Source organism: Pongo pygmaeus, chromosome 23, assembly GCF_028885625.2.
Source record: "Pongo pygmaeus isolate AG05252 chromosome 23, NHGRI_mPonPyg2-v2.0_pri, whole genome shotgun sequence".
Taxonomy (NCBI): Eukaryota; Metazoa; Chordata; class Mammalia; order Primates; family Hominidae; genus Pongo; species Pongo pygmaeus.
The window spans coordinates 55,124,406-55,148,353 of record NC_085931.1 but is presented as its reverse complement, the minus strand read 5'-3'; the positions used below and the strand labels follow the sequence as shown (position 1 = coordinate 55,148,353).

Genomic DNA, 23,948 nt, shown 5'->3' with positions numbered 1-23,948 from the left:
TTGGCCAGGCTGGTCTCGAACTTCTAACCCCAAGTGATCCACCTGCCTCAGCCTCCCAAAGTGTTAGGATTACAGGCGTGAGCCACCACACCTGGCCAAGCTCTGTTCTTTTCAAATCCCAATCCCTGGGAAGGCACAGTGCCCTCTCCAGGCCCACCTGTGAGCAGGGCAAGGCTGGGCCACTCCACCAGCTCCAGGGGGCCGCGGTCCTGTACATGCCATGTAGGCAGGCAGCACAGAACGTTCCAGCCCCAGGCTTTTTGTCAGTGTGGCTCTTTAATGTCACTGCATCCCGCAGGAGACACCGTAATGCTGTTTTAATTATTTCTTTCCCCTGCTGGGAAATCACCTCCATCAAAATGGCTATTCTGAACCCATCCCCAGCCTAGCAACAGCCGGAACTGAGAGGGAATATTAAACTGTTTTTTAAAACTTCGGTGTTGGCATTCAATTTCATATTAAAACTTACTCCACAGCTCTGATCTGCGGCAGGAAGACAAAAAGCTAACAAGATCAGAAAGGCCAGGCTCACTACAGAGAATGCTGAGAGATGCCAAGGAAGGGGGCTGCTTTGCAGCAGGTACACCCCAGGGGGTCAGCGGGTCATAACCCTGGGAAGGAGCTGGGGAGGGGGCGCCACAGTGAGGGACTGACTGCGACCAGAGGCCAGCCCAGAAAGCATGGCCGATGGGATCCCCAATTCTCTGCAGAGCTGGGGTGAGCGAGGGGGTGAACACCCCATAACTGAGTGAGCAGCGACTCCTTTTATAGGATACTCTAAGGGAGATGCTCTCAGGGCTACAGGGAGAGTTAGATGAACACTTCATATCCTCCCGTTACAAGGGGAATTATGCCCCCCGCAAATCCACATGCTGAAGTCCTAACCCCAGCACCTCTGATGTGATGGTATTTGGAGATAGGGTCTTTATGGAGGTAATCAAGATTAAATGAGGTCATATAAGTGGGCCCTAATCCGATAGGACCACAGCCCTAAAAAGAGGGGCTCGGGCTGGGCATGGCCACTCATGCCTATAATCCCAGCACTTTGGGAGGCTGAGGTGGGCGGGTCGCTCAAGCCCAGGAATTTGAGACCAGCCTGGGCAGCACGGTGAAACCCCGTCTCTACAAAAAATACAAAAATTAGATGGGCCTAGTGATGTGCACTTGTGGTCCCAGCTACTTGGGAGGCTGAGGTGGGAGGATCAATTGAGCCTGGGAGATCAAGGCTGCAGTGAGCTGAGATGGCACCACTTTACTCCTGGGTGACACAGTGAGACCTCGTCTCAAAAAAAAAAAAAAAAATTGGCTGGGCACAGTGGCTCACGCCTGTAATCCCAACACTTTGGGAGGCTGAGGCGGGCAGATCACGAGGTCAGGAGATCGAGACCATCCTGGCCAACATGGTGAAACCCCGTCTCTACTAAAAATACAAAAATTAGCCAGGTGTGGTGGCACCTGCCTGTAATGCCAGCTACTTGGGAGGCTGAGGCAGGAGAATCGCTTGAACCCAGGAGGCAGAGGTTGCAGTGAGCTGAGATCGCACCACTGCACTCCAGCCTGGTGACAGAGCGAGACTCTGTCTCAAAAAATAAAAATAAAAATAAAAAATAAAAGAGGCGGTGAGGACACAGACACACAGAGGTGAGACCACGTGAAGACACGGGGAGAAGCCGGCGTCTACAAGCCAAGACGAAAGGCCTGAGGATGTAACTCTCTGATGTCTGAGCCACTCCCCTGTGGCACTTTACTACACAGTGCCAGTGAACCAATGCATCCCCTCATTTTAAAGTTTCCAAAGATGCATTCATTCCCAAAAAGGGCCTCTGAAGGGGAAAGCTGTGACCCAAGGTGTCTCAAGCAGCACAATTAGAGCCATCTCCAGACCCAGCCCCTCAACCACAGCAAGAAATTAAGAAACGTCCCCAGCAAACAGCTCCTTTCAAGGACTGTGGGAGCTGGGCCATCCCGAGTCTTGGATGTTTGTGCAAAAGCTACATTAAAACGAGTGACCAAGAAGTGATAGGAATGTGGGTGGAGGACACCCATGTCACATCTAAGCTTCTGGGACTTTAAAGTTTTTCAAACTGCAAAACCCTTTTATTAAAAAGGCCTCACTTCCAAGGAGAGCCCAGCCCAGGAGATCCCCGGTGAATCGTCAAGCCCGGGTCCTCGGGGAGCCGGCATTCCTGCTGAGCTGATGTTGTGCTTCTGAAGGCCTGTGATCGCTAATTGCCCCATCGGGCAGAATGCAGGCCGCTCTCAATCAGCTGGGGGCTGGGGTTCAGGCTTTTCTCATCTTTCAGCCAAGGCAGACAATGGACTCATCATCCCACGCAACTGAGTGACGCCAGGCCTCAAACGCAAGCACGAGTGTTTAGAATCCTGCATTTTCAAAGACTTTTGCCCACTGGGAATTACATGGAAAAGAGATTAAGAACAACAACCAAAAGAGGCAGGGGGTGGGGTGGGCGTGAGGTAGGGGTGGGGTGGGGATGACAGTCAACACAGCTTGGACCAGAGGCCCATGGCGCCTGGCTCCCTGGAAAGGCACAGGGCATGGATGCCGCCTTTCTTGCTGGGACACTCCTGCCACCGTCCACAGCTCCCCCGTCACTCCACGTTCTTGTACTTGGTGAACAGGTTGTAAAGAACCCTCAGGGTGGATTTGAGGTCCAAGTTAACCACGTCTGCAGAAGGAAACAGAGAAACTTCAGAGGCGTGCCATCCTCCTGTCATTGTGGTAGGTACTCTCAGAAGCCATGTCTCCAGCATGACACCAGCTGCCGCGTCCACACAGAGTGCTTCCCCTTAAAGACTGGCCACCACCATGTCCAGGACGCTCTGGGCAGCGCCTCCCCAGACACACAGGTTGTGTGAGAGCTCCTGGTGTGGGCTGACACCCTGAGGGGACAGGCACCTGGGGTGACAAGAACAGAGACACTCCCACAGCCCCTCCTGGATCTGCATCAGAACGTGTCTAAGAACCGGTTGGGGGACATGGCTAATGACACTTACCGGGACCAAAAACCCCAGTAACACTTAATGGACCCGACAGCTCCCTCTGGGGCCCTGGAAGTCTTGGGCCACTTTCTTTGGGTGGACAAGAACCTTCCTGGGAATCAGACACCTTGTTCATTTCACTTGCTCTGTGACCTCTAAGTAACTTCCGTGATTTGGGGCTCAGTCTCTTCATCTGTAAAATAGGCCTGGACCAGATAATGCTCGAAGCCCTTTGAGTCCTGACTCCCTGTGATCCAAAAGCAGCCACGGGATGACCCTGTGCTTTAGTCCTGATCACAAGAGTAAGAAACAACATCAGTTACTGAGAGAGCAGGTGGGGTGGACGCTAAGAACCAGCAACTGTCATTGTCACTGGGCGTGGAGTTTCTCGACTCGCACACCCTCATCAGAGCCTGCATAGCCTCCTTTCCTTCCCTCTCCTTTTACAAAGAGGACCAAGACTCACCGTGGAGAAATGACCTGCCCACGAGTGTGCTGTCAGAGCAAAGGCAGAGCTGAACTCAGGTTGGCGGGCTTGGGGACACACCGGGGCTCTGTCGGGGATCCCAGGGCCTCCCCCTGGCCTGAAGGGTCCACCCCAGCTCCCAACAGCCCAGTGGAGGCAGGGGAGGGAGAATGGCGTCCATGGAGTTGGAGGTGGCCAAGGCGAGGGGGCAGCAAGGATGAAGGAGCTCCCAGGGGTGGGAGCCATCACCCCCTGGCCCCCTCTGAGTCCACTCCCATGGTGGACTCACAGGGAGACCAGAGCAGCAGCCTGACACTGATGCCCCCACACAGCAGCCCCCAGGTCTGAGCTCTGAGAACTTCGAGACAGCCTCGCTGGACAAACAGAACTCAACCCTCACACCCCTGCCAGACCTGCTAACCACAGCCACCCCTTAGCACCTGCGCCCAGGGATAGGAATCCCCTTCTGTGACCTGTGAACCTCAGTCCCTCTGTGCTCCCCAAACGCCCACCCCACCATCCAGCTCCGGCACTCAGCTCTGTGAATTTCGAGCGAGCCACAAGCCTTTCTCCCAGGCAAGGGGCCTCCTTAAAAGCAGGGTCGGGGACCCCACTGGAGTCTCCGCAAGGGGGCAGGGGGCCAGGATGCCCATCAGAGCTGGGGGCCTAGGGAACCAGATGCGGGCCTGGCTCTTCAGACCCGCCCCCGTGCAGGTGGTGTGAGACTGCTCTGCTTCCTCTGGGTGGGACAAACAGGGCAGTCTCAGGCCTGCAGGGGAGGCCACAGCCACTGTCTCCCTCCCCACCAGCCCTGGGTACTCGGGTAAGTCTGCCTAGCTCGGAGGAGGGTGTCAGGGAGACCACAGCCACTGCACCCCATTCTCCGTGTCATTCTCATCTCTGTTACCTCCTGATTCTTGCTCCCCAGCTGGTTTTGAATGAAGAAGGAAAAGTCTCTCATTCATTGCATCAGCCACAAAATAAAGAGGCCCAGCAGGGACCCCATCTCATAAATCTCTGTGGCTTGGCCCCTGCCCAGTGCTGGCTGAGCGAAGGTGCTAATGAGCACTGCAGACCAGCTCTGCCCCCTGCCTGGGCTGGACAGAGGCCCTGGGACACCCAAGGGACCCTGCCTGGGAGGCTGCAGAACTTGCTATTTGCCCTGGGCTGGTGCCTCTGCCTCTGGCCTGGTTTCCACATGTCCGTGGTGGGTTCCCTAATGTGCCGTCCAGCGGCAGATGAGTAGGAAACACATCTGGGCTCAGGGGCAAACCCCCTCCTCGGAGGCCGGCCTGTCAGAGGATATCCTGGCCTCTGGACAGGCTCCTGCCTCACTCCTCAAAAATAGGATAAAGGACCAGGCGCGATGGCTCACATCTGTAATCTCAGCTCTTTGGGAGGGCGAGGCAGGTGGATCACCTGAGGTCAGGAGTTCAAGACCAGCCTGGCCAACATGGTGAAACCCCATCTCTACTAAAAACAGAAAAATTAGCCAGGCGTGGTGGCGGGTGCCTGTAATCCCAGCTACTTGGGAGGCTGAGGCAAGAGAATTGCTGGAACCTAGGAGGCGGAGATTGCAGTGAGCCAAGATCACAACACTGCACTCCAGCCTGGGTGACAAAGTAAGACTCTGTCTCAGACAAAAAAAAAAAAAAAAAAAAAAGGTCGGGCGGTTACGGAGGACAAAGAACCAGGGCTCTCTCAGCAGCTCAGAGGCCAAGGGCCACCAGGGGCTCTTCTGAGGGTACGGGGGAAGCACCCCATGCTGCAGATAGGGCCCAGGCTTTGGGCTACAGGAAACTAAACGAAGCCCCAGCCAAGCCCACAGTGGACATGAGCAAGGATTTCTCCTCCCTGACAGTGTGCGACCCACCAGACACTAACGCCGAGCTAGCAGCCACCATCAGCAGGGACCTGGTGTGTTCTGTGGGCAGGATCCTCTTCCAGTGCTCATGGGAGCAGCTCACTTGAGTGTAATAGGTGCTCAGGGGCAGTAGCCTCCGCAGCACGTGGGTGGCATTGCCCGTGAGCCCTGCTGGAAAGTTACAGGGCAGAGTTGAACAGTGAAGGCTCTGACAAGTCCTGTGTGATGCACCCCCCCTCCCCTCCAGCGACCCCATGAGACGCGTGGAGGCAGGTGCCGTCATCACTCCCCTGCACAGATGAGGAGGCCCTGGCACAGAAAGGCAAAGTAACCTGTTCAAGGACGCACAGCTGGGGAGAGGCAAAGCAGCATCCCTCGGGCCCCTAGCCACTTCCTCATGCCCTTGCCTCACAGCAACAAAAGGGCTGCAGGGAAGCAGCAACGAGGGGTCCCAGAGACCCAGACCGGGCCGGTCTCTACAGGCAGCAGCTCGCCACACTCCCCGCTGGACGTGTGCTTTGATCCAGTGCGGTCGAGCAGTTTCCAGGCCAAGCACCGTTCTCAGCACCGGCATGCAGGGGACAAAGCCCTGCTCCCTTGAGGCTTCTGTTCTAGTGGGGAGGGAGGGACAATAAAAAATAAACAAGGCCAGGCATGGGGGCTCGTGCCTGTAATGGGCGAATCGCTTGAGCCCAGAAGCTCGAGACCTGTCTGGGCAACATAGTGAGACCTTGTCTCTACAAAAAGGAAAAGTTAAAACATTAGCCGGGCATGGTGGTGTGCACCTTAGTCCCAGTTACTCGACAGGCTGAGGTTGGGAGGATGGTGTCAACCCAAGAGGAAGAGGTTGCAGTGAGCTGTGATCATACCACTGCACTCCAGCCTGGGCAACAGAGTGAGACCCTGTCTCAAAACAAAAAAGAATAAACAGCCACACACACGAGACAGGAGGGTGTGAAATTGTCCTGTGAAACCCCAAGAGGAGGATGAACAGGCAGGAAGGGACCAGCCAGGAAACTTCCGTGTGGACTTGCAGGAGGCGGTGGCTGCAGTGGGTAGCTGGAAGGGACAGGATCCATTTTCTAGCTATTTTGGAGACTCTACAAAGCCCGTCGTTGAGCAGATGCTGGCAACAGGTGTAGGAAGCATCACGGGCTCCCAACTCACACACCACCACGGGGGACTCAGGAGAGGGAGCAGGGCTAGGTAGGGGGCCACGGTCAAAGTGGGGGCCCGGGGCACTAAACCACAGTGTCTGAGTTCTGTGGGCTCCTCCTGCATGACAAAGGTTTTGATGGAGGCAAAGAGATGTCTTCATATAGGACTTGTCAAAGCCTTTAATGTTCAGCTCTGCCCTGTAACTTTCCAGCAGGGTTCACAGGCAGCGCCACCCACGTGCTGCTGAGCCTGGCTGTCCCCAAGCACCTAGGAAGAAGCCTTCCCAGGAATTCTGATGCTCACTCAGGTTAGAGAGTCCTCCTATAGGTAACTTGGCACAGGAGCCAGGTGGGGACAGGGAAGCAACTGCCCGCCCCAGCTCTGCTGGCCTCCTGCCTCCAGCTCCGACCCACGCAGCGCAGGAGCGTGCCAAGTCCCTGCTACCAAGTACTGCCTTTGGCTGAGCATCAGGGGACCTCCAGCCCAACAGTCATTACATTTGAGTAAGCCTTTAATATCTTCTCAGGCCATGAAGCTGCATGTCCAGCCTGAGTGGCCAGCTAGAGACGCACTTAATCCTGAGGTCTGTGGGCAGAGGCCACGTCCTTCAAAGTCAAGTGGTTATTAAAGAACTGGCACTGCCAGCTCCACCAGCGAAGTCCTCCTGGTTCCCAAAACGAGGAGACTGAGGAGCTGGGGTTGGCAGACCCTTGCCCCAGAGCCAGAGACGTGGGGCCCATCTGGGGAACAACATGCCAGCCTTCCAGCCACTTCTAGGACCCATTTTTCTTCCCCTCCATGCACACCCCTCCCAGGGGAACCTGAGCCAGGGGCATTACCTTCAGGACGAGCCTTGGGTTTCTTGAGGCCTCCGTCCAGCATCAGCTCAAAGGCGAAGGACACATTGTGGACCTGCCAAGGAAGGGGGTGGGTCAGCGTTAGGGTCCAACAGTCGTTCCCACCCACTGCCCACTGCTGGAGGACAGCCAGCATGGACAGGACCGAGCCTCTGCAACGCTGACGTCCACAAGGACCCAATGAGCCCGGCACAGGCCACAGGGTAGGCGGAGAAGGGTGAGGAAGTCTGCGGAGGGCCACATGCCCTTACTAGGTGGTTCTCACCCCTCACGCCAGTGATCTGGGCTGAGGGATGGAAGGATGAGGTGCCCGGCCTGCTCTCGAGGGCTCACGGCCACCAAGAGCCTGCTCTGCCCCAGATGCCAGCCACATGATGAGAAATCACAGTGACCCCACTTTATTTATTTGTTTATTTGTTTATTTATTTATTTACTTTTTTTTGAGACAGGGTCTAGAGCACAGGCTAGTGCACAGTGGCGAGATCTCGGCTCACTGCAACCTCTGCCTCCCAGGCTCAAGCCACCTTCCTCCCTCAGCTTCCTCAGTAGTTGGGACTACAAGCACGCATCACTGTGCCCGGCTAATTTTTGTATTATTATTATTTTTTTTAGAGACGGGTTTTGCCATGTTGGTCAGGCTAGTCTCCAACTCTTGGACTCAAATGATCCACCTGCCTCAGCCTCCCAAATTGCTGGGATTACAGGCGTGAGCCACCACGCCTGGCCCACAGTGACCCCATTTCACAGACAGGGAAACTGAGGCCCAGAGAGGATGAGTCCCGTGCAGAGGCATGCAGGCCTGGCACTGCCCCAGGAAGGGCTGTGAAGACCTGCACGTGAGGCTGTGTCTCTGCAGGATGGGGTGCCCTCAGGGGAGGAAGGGCTCCAGCACTGAGTCGGGACAGTGGACCAGTCAGAATGGGAGTCAGACAGATAGTGGCTGCAAGCGTCAGCCTGCAGGACCCTGGTCCTGTTAGATGCTGCAGAAAGGTGGCCACCTCCGCCCTATCATGACTTCCCCTGAAATTAAACGGTCTAATACTCCTCAGCCCCCAAATTTACTTGAAGCTTTTATTCTGCTAATGATGGCTGAACAGGTTTAAAATAAGAGCCTTCTGGGCTGTGTTTAAAGACCACTCAGAGGGATGCAGGCGATGAACCAGATTACATCCAGCCACCCACCTGCCGCAAGCCAAGGCTGATGGGAGGAGGGGACATCAAACAAACAAACAGCAAACAAGCACAGATGTCATAGTGCAAGGGACTTCAGGGCTCTTAGTAATCAAACATCCTGGCTGGGTGTGGTAGCCCACACCTGTAATCCCAGCACTTTGGGAGGCCGAGGCAGGTGGATCAATTGAGGTCAGGCATTTGAGACCAGCCTGACCAATGTGGTGAAACCCCATCTCTACTAAAAATACAAAAATTAGCCAGGCACGGTGGTGCACACCTATAATCCCAGCTATTTGGGTGGCTGAGGCATGAGAATCGCTTGAACCCAGGAGGCGGAGGTTGCAGTGAGCTGAGATCGTGCCACTGCACTCCAGCCTGGGTGACAGAGCAACACTCTGTCTCAAAAAAACAAGCAAACAAACAAACAAAAACTCCTTTCAACAATCATATTTTCATGATTTTGAGGCCAATGAATCAGAAACAAGAACAATTTTACTTGCAATGTAATTTAATAATTAACCAAGAAAAAGAGGCTTCCCTGGGTTAATCAAACGAACAACACTGGAAAACAGTGTGGGGTGCTTTGGAAAAGCTTCCACAGTGCACACGGCCTGTGCTCGGAGAAGCAAAGGGGTGAATGACATGCCAGCGCCAACCGCAAGAGGGTCTGGCTAGTCATGGGGTCAGTGGGGAAGACACAGCCTGGCAGGAGGGCAGGCCATGTCCACCCAGGGGCGGGGGCGCAGCAGACAGAGACCCTGCTCCAGAGGCCAACTCAGAAACTGCCAATGTGAACACCGGGCCACATGGCAGACACCCCAACCCTGCAGGACAGCCTGCCTGGAGATGCGGGAGTGCTGCACCAGGGCTGGGCCTGAGGATGGCCAAACACTGGCAATGGGGGAGGAGTGAGAACGGCCTGTGCGGAGGGTGCAAAACGCAGTTCCCCTAAGGAGAGAGCAGGGAGCGACCTGCAGGTGCTGGGCAACCACCATGGGGTCAGTGTATTCCATACAGGCTCCCTTTCCCCTCCCAGCCCTGTACAAGGTAGATATCATCTTCCTTCACAGAGGAGGGTGGTGCTGGGCTGAGATGGGCTAGGACATCGGTGCCCTAAAAAGGCACAGGGCAGCTGGATGCAATGGCTCATGCCTGTAATCCCAGCATTTTGGGAGGCCGAGGCGGGTGGATCATGAGGTCTAGAGTTCAAGACCAGCCTGGCCAACATGGTAAAACCCCGTCTTTACTAAAAATACAAAAATTAGCCAGGCATGGTGGCATGTGCCTGTAATCCCAGCTACTCAGGAGGCTGAGGCTGAAGAATTGCTTGAACCCAGGAGGCGGGGGTTGCAGTGAGTCGAGATCATGCCACTGCACTCCAGCCTGGGCGACAGAGTGAGATTCCTTCCCCTCAAAAAAAAAAAAAAAAAAAAAAAAAAAAAAAAAAAAAAAAAAAGGCACAGGGTTCAAAGGCATGGAACCAGGACTGAAACATAGAATTTGTGCTCGTTCTCCTCCAAGAGCCTCCCACCTCTACTCCCCTAGCAACACAGGTCCCTTTAGCTGACCACCGTCCATATCATCAAATGAGCTCACACACACATATGCACACGCACACATGCACACTCACATACACACAACAGGTTTGACCTCAAATCGAGATGGCAACAGGATAGCAAAGAGGGGGAATAGCGAGAAAAGATTTTTCTTTTAAGAAAAGATTCTTCTCCATTGTAAAAGTCAGCACCAATTTGGACCGGTCTTTTCACGTGCCTCTCCCGTGCACCTCTTAAGCCTAAGGAATCCTCTTCCATGCTGAGGGAGTGGATGCTCAGGAGGAGCTGGGGATGAGATGCATGACACACGGAGACACTTAGAGACAGCTGGAGAGTGTGATCGGGTGACGAGGTGGTCACCCCACCCCATGAGAGAACAGTTTAAGGGGAGAGCAAAGCCCCTTCCAAGCCTCACTGCTCTGCGGCCGCTTGGCCCCACAGTAAGTGGTTTTGAAGTGAGATTTTCCTTCTGCTTTCTTCTCAGGCTGAGGAAATGCCAGGCAGGAAATTGCCACCCTCCCATGCCTGTTATCTCTCAAGGCCATGCCTCCTACCCCAGCCTTCTTTCATGCCTGGCAGAGAAGTGTCCTCTGAGCCTAGGTCCCTGGATACCCAGCATGCAGCTCCCGGCGAGGCCTGGGGACTGCTCACCCCAGCTGGGACTTCAGTAGGAGGCCCCAAGACCCAGCAGAGACCAGGCCATATACACACCTGCTTCGAGCCAGCTACATGGGCAGAAATCCTTTCTCTCTGCAATTTAAAAGATTTTAATCAACCTGGCCAGGTGAGGAAAGAATAGAGGGTTCTGGAATAGGAGTCAACCCTCCTGGCTCTGCCCTTGCTGGCCGTGCAACCCTGGGCTGGTCTCTAAGCCTTCCCAAGATTCCCTGTCCTTGTCCAGTAATGCTGAGGGAGAAGCAACTCGTGTCTTCTTCTAGGAGAGATCTCCACGTCTCCAGGATGCACCCCACTCCACAGAGAGAGGGAGCCTGCAGAGTCTCCCAAAATGATGATCAATGGGTGCAAGGTGCTCAGCACGTGGCCAGTGCAGGGTAAGGTTCAAACAGCGGCATTGCAACAAAAAACCGAAGGCCACACTCATGCCTCTGAGGTAGCTCACGGGGCATGAGCCTACAGGCTCTGAGCTGTCCAGTGTGATATTTTTTAAATCCAATGCAATTGTTTTAAAACGTAAGTCATTACTACCCTCGGGGACAGCAGCTCACGACGCATCTCTGGTTTTGCTCACTGAACCTCAGTCCCTCCTCCAAAAATGTGGAGCAGCTGTAAGGATTCCCAGGGCCAGAGCAAACGCACCTTGGGGTCTGAGCCCACAGGAGACATTAGCAAGGGATGCCATCAACGTCCCATCTGCAAGCAGTTTTGAGTACACGGGTGTTGGGCCCAGCCTGAAGCGGGTGAGTCCTCCACAGCAGGGACCACCCACCTGTCCAGGGTTCATGAAGACTACAAGGTAGATAATAAATACTATGGGCTCACGAAGACCTTGCCAGCAGCTGCCATGAGGAGAAAGGGAAAAAAGGCAGGGGCTGGAGGAGGAACTAATGACAGCCTCCCATCCTCCGAAGGAGAGTGTTCCAGCCGCCCGCAGAGCCACGCCACCACCCCAGGCTCCCTTTCTCCTGAGTGAACAGGATGAACGGTGTGCTGCATGCTATACCTGAAAATAGCCTTCCCTTCCTCGCTCCGATTCAGAGGGGAAGGCGGATGACTCAAGCCTCCTCAAGCCTCGCAGGCCAGGGCAGCAATTGTCAAAGACTTTCATCCCAGTTTCAAAGGGAAGAAGGCCAGGGCCCAGGAGATGATGCCTCTGACATTTGTACAAAGCCTTGTCTTGGAAAGAAACCAGCTCTAGGTCTCCTGACTAAACTCACTGTTCTCGCCAGCGTTCTTATTAGTTTGAACAAAGAAAAGATCTCTCCAAAACAATGTGTCTGCAACCAGCCATATCGGGGCCTGGAAATGCATGCGCTTCTTCGCTGGACGGTCTGACCTTTCATTTCCAGGATGACAGCACAGGCACCTGGTGAGTTTCCTGGTGAGTTCTGCACAATTCTGCTCATTCCCTCTGCATTCCCTCTTGCTCGCTCGCTCTCTCTCTCTCTCTCGATTCAACATGGACTCCATGTGCCAAGACCTCTCTAATCTGTCCTGATTCCATCTCAGCAGGCAAGATAGGAACAACATTTGGCCACAAGCAAACAGACTGCAACGTGCCAGAAGTGGGCAGATTGATAAACACTGGCCCAATTTCTGCTATTTCTCTGGCTGCCGCCACCACCAGCTTACATTGTCTGCCTCCCTGACTCATGGGTCTAACACTTTGGGAAAATAAAATGACAGAAGCCCATGAATCCAAAGCAACATAGACCATCCATGGCCAAGTTTTTAAAGGCAATGTGCTAAATACTGCTGTGAGAGGCTTGGCTGCGGGAAGCCCTGGACAGAGGACAGACAGCAGGGAGAGGCCCACGCACAAGGGCAGTGACAGCGGGCCCGGGTGGCGTGGGCCAGCCCAGATTGAAAGGAATGACCCAAATTTGACCCTATTTGAGAAATTTTCCTAAGAAAACAATCCACAGGAATGAAAAAAAAAATCTGTATCAAAAAGATGCTCTGTTGTTTCAGCAGGGAAAAACAATAGAAACACGTTCAAGTTGACTGCCCAAAAATGGGGAATGGAAAGACGCTGGTAACAGAGCTATCCTTGGGACTTTATGCCACCACTGGAGATGGTATTCAGAAAGCCTGGGAAGCAGCAGGGAAAACCACAGGTTCTGGAGCTGCAGCAGAATGGGGGAAGGGTTTACAACTCTACTGAGATGTGACCACAATTATTAAAAACTACACGGTCCCATGGAAAAGACTGCAAAGAAAATGTGGCAAACAAAACTCGGATGCATTGTGGACGGCTGATGGGCTTCTTATTTCTTTTGCTGAGAGTTACATCTAATTGCCATATCACTTGTGCGTTTTTTACTTTCTGAAGAATGCAGCCAGCCTGCAGAAAGAGCTGCTAGGATAGTCTATGCTCTGCATTTCAATGAGCATTTCTTGAGCCACTACCAAGGACAGAGACCATGCACATACCTTCTGATCGAAGCTTTCTGGAGTCAGGTAGAAGTGGTGGAGAGGAACAAAGTAGTCTTCCAGAAGGCCCATGAGCAGAACCAGGTACACGCCATCTGCAAACTGCAGAGAAAGACTTGTGATGTTTCCGGGCAGGGTAAGGAGTTGGCAAATGCTTTGCACAAACTCAAGGGGGGCATATTTTTTTCTTCTGAGACAGGGTCTCACTCTGTCACCCAGGCTGGAGTGCACGAGATTGCACCACTGCACTCCAGCAGGGCCCAGACCCTGTCCTGAGTCCCTTGAGGGACTGTTGCCCACTGGCACTTGCTTTATGCTTTACAGCTCTAGCTGCAGCTCCCCCTGCTAAATATCAGGGCTTCTGATATTGGATGTTTGTCATTTTGACTTTTCATCTTTTTTTTTTTTTTTTTTTTTTTTTTGAGACAGTTTCGCTCCTGTTACCCAGGCTGGAGTACAGTGGCACGATCTCAGCTCACTGCAACCTCTGCCTCCTGGGTTAAAGCGATTCTCCTGCCTCAACCTCCCTAGTAGCTGGGATTACAGGCACGCACCACCACACCCACTAATTTTTGTATTTTTACTAGAGACGGGGTTTCACCATGTTGGTCAGGCTGGTCTTGAACTCCTGACCTCATGATCCACCCACCTCGGCCACCCAAAGTGCTAAGATTACAGGCATGAGCCACTGCGCCTAGAAATTCAACGTGCTGTCAGTTGATGGGCAAATGGCACTTGGCCTCCATGTCACATGCCCTCAGCCTTCCACACCACGAAGCAGCCAGCCACTCCTCTCATTAAGGAGATCAGACGGGTTTGAAGAATTCTTTACGTGTGTCTCCACACGGAAGCTTCATGCCCACAGCACCCTGGTCAAGCGTGCTGGCATTTTCCCAGCAGAACAACACTGAGCCGCCATGCCCACGTCTCCGTGGACTAACTTCCAGGGAATGGAAGCTGCCACACGAATGAAGGCACCAACCCACACCTCTCCCCAGGAGGTCTGGGGTGGCCACACCGCTGCGCCCGCAGGCCCTGAGCCTACTGAGTCTTTTCTTCCTTCCATGGTGTCTCCTCACTGTCCCAGCACACAGGGTCACAGAAAGGAGGGATGGACGGCCACACAGAGAGGGCAGGGCCGGGGGGGCCCAGCTGCAAGCGGGTGACCCTCCACTTTCACAAGCACCCAGGGCGGTGCCCTCTCTCCGCAACCTGCTGTGTAGCTCAGCAGGGAGCAGAATCCCCACGGAGGCCCCGAGGCCCCACCACCGCCTCCTCAGCCTCAGTACTAACCCCCACCCCCACCAAGCCCTGCCCACTTGATCTCAGTGCGCCGTCTCACCCGATCCTCACACTGCCCGTCACCTCCAGTTTAATCCTGTGGACAGAAGCTCAGGGAGGTTGAGGAGCTCACTCACCATCACAGAGCTGGGACGCTGTCCGCAATGTAAGAATGGTTTGGAAAAGGAGGGAAAACACACACCTACACCACACACACACCACACAGACTACAAAAACCACACACACACACCACACCACACAGACTGCATAAACCACACACACACCACACACTACACAGACTACAAAAACCACATACACACACACCCCCACCACACAGACTGCATAAACCACACACACACCACACATCAGACTACTTAAACACACGCACACACCACACAGACAATGAAAACCACACACACCACACAGACTATGTAAACCACAAATACACACACACACCACACAGACTACATAAACCATACACACACACCAGACTACATAAACCACACACATACACACCACACAGACTACATAAACCACACACACCAGACTACATAAACCACACACACCAGACTATATAAACCACACACACCAGACTACATAAACCACACACACCAGACTATATAAACCACACACACACATCAGACTACATAAACCACACACACACATACACACCAGACTACATAAATCACACACACACCAGACTACATAAACCACACACACACACCACACACAGACTACATAAACCACACACACAACCAGACTACATAAACCACACACACACCAGACTACATAAACCACATACACAACCGGACTACATAAACCACACACACATACCACACAGACTACATAAGCCACACACACACCACACAGACTACAAAAACCACACACACCACACACCACACAGACTATGTAAACCACACATACACACACACACCACACAGACTACATAAACCACACACACACACACTAGACTACCTAAACCACACACACACACCAGACTACATAAACCACACACACCACACACCACACAGACTACATAAACCACACACATACACATACACCAGACTACATAAACCACACACACACACCAGACTACATAAACCACACACACACACCAGACTACATAAACCACACACACACACACCAGACTACATAAACCACACACACACCAGACTACATAAACCACACACACACACCCCCTACAGACTGCATAAACCACACATACCAGACTACATAAATCACAAATACACACACACACACACACACACACCAGACTACATAAACCACACACACACCCACACACAAACAGAAATTGAAGAAATTAAACCGGGGCCTCTCCGACTCCTAGGGCATCAAGACGTTAATGATTTACAGTCTTCATAAATGATATATGGTATTTATAAAAATACCCAAATTCCTTTGCAACAAAACAAAACAAAAATCCCTGCATTTCTGTGACCAGCGACCTTTTCTGGGGGACCAGTGGTTAAACGTACTTTTAAGACTCTATATAGTATGATTAATAGGGGAAAAAAAAGGAAGATATTGAGTAAATAAAAATAAATGCAAATTTAATTTTAGAGTCTCAATGTAAGAGGCTCAGCTGCTAATACTGATGTGCAGACACCTCTGAGAAGGGCTGTGGGGACAGCTGGTATGGATGTGGAGAAGCAGTACCCCTCACATGCCCCTTGACAGTACCAGGGGCCCCCACACAGCAAATCTTCCTGAGCCTTCAAAGTGTGCAGTGCAGGCTTCGCTCTAATGACTCCACTTCTAGGCTTTTATTCCAAGGAAGCAGGCACGAGCACAGACAGCCGTGCACAAAGATGCTCTCTGCACTGCTGTTTACAGGAGCAGAAAAACATCCAGTCGTGAGGCACTGGTTTAATGAGGTGCAGTGCAGCCTTCCCGCTGATGAGATACACTTCCCATTAAAAGTGACAAAATATAGATAGACTGATAGATGGAGCAAGGGAAAAAGGATCAGACAGAAACACACACACACACACACACACACACACACACACACTTTCTCTTACACCAAAAGATGCCCACAGTGTATTTAGTAACACAAAACACATTACAAAACAGTGGGCAGTAAGATCCACTGTTATTTAGAAAAATACTTTTGTGCATAGAAAATGTGGCTCACATCTGTAATCCCAACACTTTGGGAGGCTGAGGCAGGTGGATCACAAGGTCAGGAGTTCGAGACCAGCCTGACCAACATGGTGAAACCCCATCTCTACTAAAAATACAAAAAAATTAGCCAGGCGTGGTGAGGTGCACCTGTAGTCCCAGCTACTCAGGAGGCTGAGGCAGGAGAATTGCTTGAACCCAGGAGGTGGAAGTTGCAGTGAGCTGAGATTGTGTCACTGCACTCCAGCCTGGGGGACAGAGCGAGACTCTGTCTCAAAAAAAAGAAAGAAAGAAAAAGAAAATATCTAGAAAAATACACATCCAACCATGAACTGCAGTTAGCTGCCCCTGGAGAGTCTGAAGGGGGAGGTCTCCAGAAAAAGAGAAAGGAAGATTTTTACTTTTCACCTCAGCGGCTTCTGGGGTGCTAATGTCTCAAACAGAAAATAATCTGAGGCTAAATGTGCAACATTTGTAAACTGCAGAAAATGAGAAATGTGTTGGCCAACGATACACAAATAAATATACACATTAAAAACAGACCGTGATGCTTTTACATACAGACCCACGCTGTCCATGACTCGCTGTATGTGTAGAGAAAAGGCCTGAACAAAACCCTGTGTACATTCACCTCTGGGTGACGGGATTATGGGTGATTTTTATTTGTTTTGCTTATCTGCATTTTCAGGCATTTCTACAATGAACCTGAATTACTTTTTTAATGAGAAAAGCAAATGAGAAAAGTTAAAGAAAGAGAAGGGAATGAATGCATTCACCCTGGGGTTTAAGAAGGATCAGCTGTGCATTAGGGATGTCTGTACCAAGAGCTCAAAAACCTCCACATTCAAGCACCCCGCTAATCCTGGGAAAATTATATTTTGTCTTTAATGCTCACAGAGTGCCCAAAAACATAATTGAAGGATGCTCCTTTAGCTTTGAGTAGGGGTTGGGGCTGGGGGAGTAGACTTGATATACTTATTGCAGAAGAAATGTGTTGTACGTACTTACCAGGGGGACATTTGCTAGGTCCTGGCCACAGTGTGACAACAGCACTGAGCAGAGGCTGAAGGGGCCAGCATGTTCTAGACAGAGGAAATGCATGTGCAAAGGCCCTGTGGTGGGCTGGGGTGGAGCCCTGGAGGGTGTTATGGGTTGAATAACACCATTCAGGTGTTTTGGGGTTTTGCATCTCCCAAAAAAAGATACAGTAGTTGGGAAGCTGAGGCAGGCAGATCATGAGGCCAAGAGATCGAGACCATCCTGACCAACATGGTGAAACCCTGTCTCTACTAAAAATACAAAAATTAGCTGGGCATGGTGGGACGCACCTGTAGTCCCAGCTACTCGGGAGGCTGAGGCAGGAGAATCGTTGGAACCCTGGAGGCGGAGGTTGCAGTGAGCTGAGATCATGCCACTGCACTCCAGCCTGGGTGACAGAGCGAGACTCTGTCTTAAAAAAAAAAAAAGATACAGTGGAACCCTAATCACCAGGACCTCTGAATGTGACCGTATCTGGAAACAGGGTTTACATAGACGCAGTCAGGTTGGGATGAAGCCATGGGTGGGCTCTAATCCAACATGACCACGTCCTGATAAAACGGGGAAATTTGGACACAGAGACACACACACAAGGACGACACCACAGGAAGATGAAGGCAGAGAAGGGAGTGATGTGTGTACAAGCCAAGGAATGCTAAAGATCCCGGCAAAACCCCAGAAGCTGGGACGGAGGCCAGGAACAGCTCCTCCCTCACAGCCTTGGAGGGAACCCACCCGGGCCCCACCTTGATTTTGGACTTCAGGCCTCCAGCACTTCGAGGACACAAAGGTCTGTTGTTTCAGCCACTCGGTTTGTGGTGCTTTGTGGCAGCAGCCCCAGGAAAGGAAGACAGAGGGGCTGAGAAAGCCGTGGTGGTTATTTCTGCCCGCACCACGGGAGTTCCTTGTGAGATGAACAAAATGGCGCCAGCTTTGTTCACGCACCCCACCTGGGATCAAAACACTGACTGAAAACGGCGGTGGACAAAGGATCCTTCAAGCCAAAGCAGCGCATACCTGGGTCTCCAGTTCCGTCACCTCCAAATTCAGCTTGTTCAGGTGCTTGTTCACAAAAGTGATGAGAGACTGCCAAGAACAAAAGAGACATAGGAGCCGTGAATGGCCCGCGTGCAGGTCCCATCTGGAGGGGCAGGCTTGACATTTGCCAACCCCAGCTCTGTGAAACGCTTTCATCATCTCCTGTTTGCTAAAATAAAAAGCCCATGTTTCAAACTCAACATCCTGACAGTAGCCCCTAGTTTTCATGGCATAATGCCCACATCTATCCTGGCTACACATGTCTCTGTTCACCAACCCATGCACACATATGCCAATCCGTGCACGCATGCCATATTTAACAATCATACTGGAGAGCACTCTGTGCTCTTAAGAAAGATGAAACTGCCAGGGAAGGATCATTACATTTGCAAATGTATCTTAGATGTGACCTGGAACGGTAAACGGCACACTCAGAAGACTGAGGAAAGTGCTGCCTTGAGCCACACCTACTGAATTTTTTTTTTTTTTTTTTTTTGAGACAGAGTCTCACTCTGTCACCCAGGCTGGAGTGCAGTGGTGTGCTCTCGGCTCACTGCAAGCTCTGCCTCCCGGGTTCACATCATTCTCCTGCCTCAGCCTCCCGAGTAGCTGGGACTACAGGCACCCGCCACCACGCCCAGCTAATTTTTTTGTATTTTTAATAGAGACGGGGTTTCACTGTGTTAGCCAGGATGGTCTCGATCTCCTGACCTCATGATCTGCCCGCCTCTCCCTCCCAAAGTGCTGGGATTACAGGCGTGAGCCACTGTGCCCGGCCTTCAAAGGTGGAATTGAACCACTCTGTCGCTAGACAGCTACAGGTTTGAAGCCTGCACCCCAGACCACTGAGGATCATCCGGGCTCTTGTTGCCCCAGCTAGAGTGCAATGGCATGATCCCAGCTCACTGCAACCTCCACCTCCCAGGTTCAAGCGATTCTCCTGCCTCAGCCTCCCGAGTAGCTGGGATTACAGGCACCCGTCACCAAGCCTGGCTAATTTTGTATTTTTAGTAGAAATGGGGTTTCTCCATGCTGGTCAGGCTGGTCTCAAACTCCAGACCTCAGGTGATCCACCCACTTTGGCCTCCCAAAGTGCTGAAATTACATGTGTGAGCCACGGTGCCCAGCCCCCCTATCGATTTACAATACATGGGGAGATCCACCCAGGGTGATCTCTCTGGGCTGTGGGGATTTTCTGAGCCCTGGTATGTAGGTACCAAGGGGCACTGGCTTCTCTCTGGCACAAGCTTAAAACCTGTCACCTGTAATTCCTCAGTGACCAAACCCAACTTTGACGGAAACTCAATATCACCCACCACTGCCCATGATATGATTTTTGTTTTGTTTTGTTTTGTTTTTAGACGGAGTCTCGCTCTGTCGCCCAGGCTGGAGTGCAGTGGCACAATCTCGGCTCACTGCAAGCTCCACCTCCCGGGTTCACGCCATTCTCCTGCCTCAGCCTCCCGAGTAGCTGGGACTATAGGTGCCCGCCACCATGCCCACCTCATTTTTTTGTATTTTTTAGTAGAGACAGGGTTTCGCCACGTTAGCCAGGATGGTCTCGATCTCCTGACCTTGTGATCCGCCCGCCTCAGCCTCCCAAAGTGCTAGGATTATAGGCGTGAGCCACCGCGCCCGGCCTGCCCATGATATGATTTCTTACCCATCCTGCTCAAATTTACTGAGCAGCTACTATGTTCCAGGCATGCTGCTTGGTACTAAGGACACAAACACAGTCAGAGAGCTCCACCCCTGGCCCCCGCCAAAGGGCCTGTGATGTAATTCTCCATATGCGTGTAGTGGTGGGACAGAGAAGTCAAGAGATGGGGCGCTGCAGGGAAACACGCAATGCAGGGGAGATTTCATGAGCCATTAACGGGTGTGCGGACCCCCGTTAAGAGCATAGAGAGGAAGCATTGGAGCTGGGCCTGAGGGTGGGCCAGTGCAAGGTGAGAGTGAGCCGAGTGGGCACCCAGACACATCTGCAAATACTTTGGGGTCTTCAGGCTGTGGCTGGATGTGGGTGGGATGGGAGGGAGTAAAAGGGGACAACCCAGGGAGAAACCTGCAGAGGTGGGCAGGGGCCCCCGACTTCATTCTGGGGCACAGAGAGCCACAGACACCTAAACTTGCAATGTGGAGGTGAGGAAGGGACAGACTGGAGTGGGAAGCTACCAGGCAAATCAAAGGATTCTGTCTTCTTCCTTGCTGGTGGATCCAGTGCCGAAAATGTGTCTTTTGCAGAATGAATTAACATGGTATCTACTGAGCGATGAAAGCAACCTCAGGTCACACCATTCTCAATGCTACCAGTGACTATACTCTGCAGGCTAAGCCCATGCACAGACAGAATCCCAGTTTATCCTCACAGTGCCCTGAGAGGTGGGTAACATCTCTGTCCCCACTTGACAGATGGGGAAACAGAGGCTGGGGGGTATAATCTCGCCCTTCGCCAGAAGTCACACAGCTGATAAGTGGGGGAGCTGGATTTGATTCATTCCCTGAATCGGTTCTGTCAGGGTCCCTGGGGGCCACATGTGACGAGGTGGAGGTGGGGCACTCTGAGGCTCACTTCTTAGACCCAAGAGTGCTAAGAAGGCTTTGTCCCAGAAGGACCATTAGCACGGTTCCAACAGCCTCTTGCAAAATGCTTCCAAAAATGAATGATCTCATTGTCCAAACCCAGGCCAACATTTTCCAAAAGTGGGTTCCACAGAAATACAATGCATCCTACCCCAAAATTGATAGATAAATAAATCCCACTATAAACAAACAAGTTTGGAAAATGCTTCCTACCAAGCTCCCTCTTGGAGAAGTACAGTATAGGTCAGCCTGTGCAAGGTTCTGACAAGTCTTGCACTAGGAGAGCTATTTGGGTAAGCTGTCCTAGACAAAGGAGAACTCTCTTGCCTGTACCATGGGTAGAAATGAGCGCTCCTCCGATGTTATGGGAAGGAGGGATGCACGCAGCCTCCTGAATGGGATGCCTGCAGCCACTCGGATAAGTTAATGAGCAGCCAGTGGGCCCCAGTTCCTTTTGAGGGGAACAAGCCTCCATGGCAGATCCCCCAGAAGCTGATCACACCCAGCCCCCAACTCCAGAGCCTTGGAGATTTTTCCATCCACAGATTGACCAGCAGGCTGCCTGGGCTAGTGAGGGCCCGTTCTCTGTCTGGAGGGAAACGGGCCAAATCCATGCATGGCACGGCTCAGCCGCACAGGCCTGCGTGTTTACTGGGCAGGCTGTAGATGGTAATGAGGCCAGCGAGAGCAGCAGGCTGACATGCTTAAAAACATTTCCACATTGAAAAAAGGCCTCGAGTCAGAAAGAACTGCTGGCTGGGTAATTCACTTAACAGAAGTGGAGCGGGCAGGCAGGAAGACACCCAGGGAGCAGCGAGGTTGAGTTAAAAGGCGCTAATTTTATGCACTGTGGTTACATTTTTGACTGTAATTACATTTCAATCCATGTGGCAAACATTTCTGAGATTCCAAACATTTTCCCACCTTCTTCCCAGCGGGCGTTTGTGCTGTCAAAAAGCCACGAGCCAGAGGAGAGCACATCCAACATCCCACCAATAGCTCACCTTCTTCACCACGCTGAGCTTATCCGGGGCATGGTCGAACAGCGTGTCGAAGGCATCCCGCTCTGAGGACATGCAAAGAGAGACACGAAGGAGCGTTTATGGAAACCCGCGGTGCTGCCCTAATCCAGGGACCTGCCAGCTTCTGATCCCTCAGGAGGTTCAGCCTCAACTCCCACACCTGCCTAGAATCCTTCCAATTCCTACCAGAATGAAAGGGCTGACCCTGATGATCAGTCCCGGCCAAACCAAGGCGAGCAAGCACACTTGGGAACAACCAGAACAGCATGGACTAGAGGCTGCAGAGGGTCCCTTCCACCCGCTTTTTACCTTTTCATATGAAACACATAGATGGCATCTGGCATCTGCCCCCGCCACGTCCTAGGACTTGAGGCGTCCTGAATTCTCCCTGTTCCCACACTCCTTGTCTACTGGCAAATGTCGCCTGTGAATCCGACCACTTCCCCCGCGACGATGGCCATGTCCTGCTCACGCCTCACTGCCCCTCGCATGGGAGCAGCTGCAGCCTCCTACTCCACTCCTGGCCCCTGAGCCCTTCTCCCCAGCAGGCAGAGTGAGCCCTTCCAAGTGCAAACAGGATCATTTGTTTCCCCCCTCCACTCTCACCACAACTAAAACCCTCCAACTGCTTCTTATCATGCTTAGAATAAAATCCATCCTCTCTCCTGGGAGCCATGGGACACTCAGATAAAATCCATCCTCTCTCCCACGTGCCATAGGACACTCAGACTCAGCGTTATCCTCCTACACGCACCCTCCCTGACTTTACTCCACCAACCGGCCTCCCAGCTGCTCCTGCTGACACTGGTGCACACTTGCCTCAGAGCCTTTGCTCCTGCTGTCATGGAGGCGGGGGTTCCATAGGGGCATATGGGACAGAGACTTGGACCCCAAGCAGAGGGCTGAGGTCTCCAGGTAGACACAGAGCTGTGGGGCATCACTGCCGGGGCAGAAGAGACAGGGAGGAGGGCATTTGGAAGGGGCCCAGGGCCCCCCAACTTCCATCCTCCAGCTTCCTGGAGGCAGAGCATGTTCAGAGGACCAAGCCCAGCAGAGAGACCCTCTGTTACCAGCCAGGCTGGGGCCCCAACCCAAGGAGCAGCCCTGGAAGCTTCGGAGCCCAGCTTGACAGGGAGAGGGTGGGGTAGGAAGCTCCTCCCGCCCGTCTAGGGGGTGGCCTAGGGGAGCCTCCTCAGGGACCGCCCTGGCCTAGGAGAGACAAAGAGAGCCCAGAAAAAGAAGGAAGGGGTTAGGCCCAGGTAAGCCAGAGGCCTAGGGAGAGAAGTCGGCCAGGCCTCCTCCCAGAGGAAGGATGCTGACCCTTCCTCCCAGGCTGGGCCCCAGGAGGCAGCTCACACCCCCCTGCCCAGCCCAGCCCAGGTAGCCTCTTCCTTGGCCTTGTGGAGGTGGTGAGAAACAAAGTGGAAAGGAGAGAAGGAAAGTGTATGTGTACACGTGTGTGCACGTGTGAGCATGTGTGTGTGTGTGTGAGCATGTGTGTGTGCGTGTGAGCATGTGCATGACTGGGGGGAGGGGAGAGAAGTTTTCTTCACCTAAAGACTGACATTGACCAAAATGCCCTGCCTCTGGACACATGCCAGCTTCCTAATGCAGCAGCCGTAAGTTATTTTCATAATCATCTAAGTCAGAGTACACTCA

The 23,948-nt window shown here is 52.6% G+C and overlaps 1 protein-coding gene and 1 non-coding gene across 2 annotated transcripts in view; both read right to left on the bottom strand.

The window, feature by feature from the left end:
• Nucleotides 1-2,075: 2,075 nt before the first annotated feature.
• The window catches only part of PARVB (parvin beta), a 149,916-nt gene continuing 128,043 nt past the window's right edge, over nt 2,076-23,948 (bottom strand). Inside the window, exons 9-13 of the mRNA XM_054470040.2 lie at nt 22,272-22,333; nt 18,664-18,732; nt 13,186-13,287; nt 7,328-7,400; nt 2,076-2,687 (exon numbers count right to left, since the gene is read on the bottom strand). Of these exons, the coding sequence (XP_054326015.1) occupies nt 2,611-2,687; nt 7,328-7,400; nt 13,186-13,287; nt 18,664-18,732; nt 22,272-22,333 (383 nt within the window). The 3' untranslated portion in view covers nt 2,076-2,610. The remainder of the gene's footprint in view (nt 2,688-7,327; nt 7,401-13,185; nt 13,288-18,663; nt 18,733-22,271; nt 22,334-23,948) is intronic.
• Nucleotides 19,454-19,546, bottom strand: TRNASTOP-UCA (transfer RNA opal suppressor (anticodon UCA)). Its single transcript has one exon. It is a non-coding gene; the product is annotated as a tRNA-Sec (tRNA).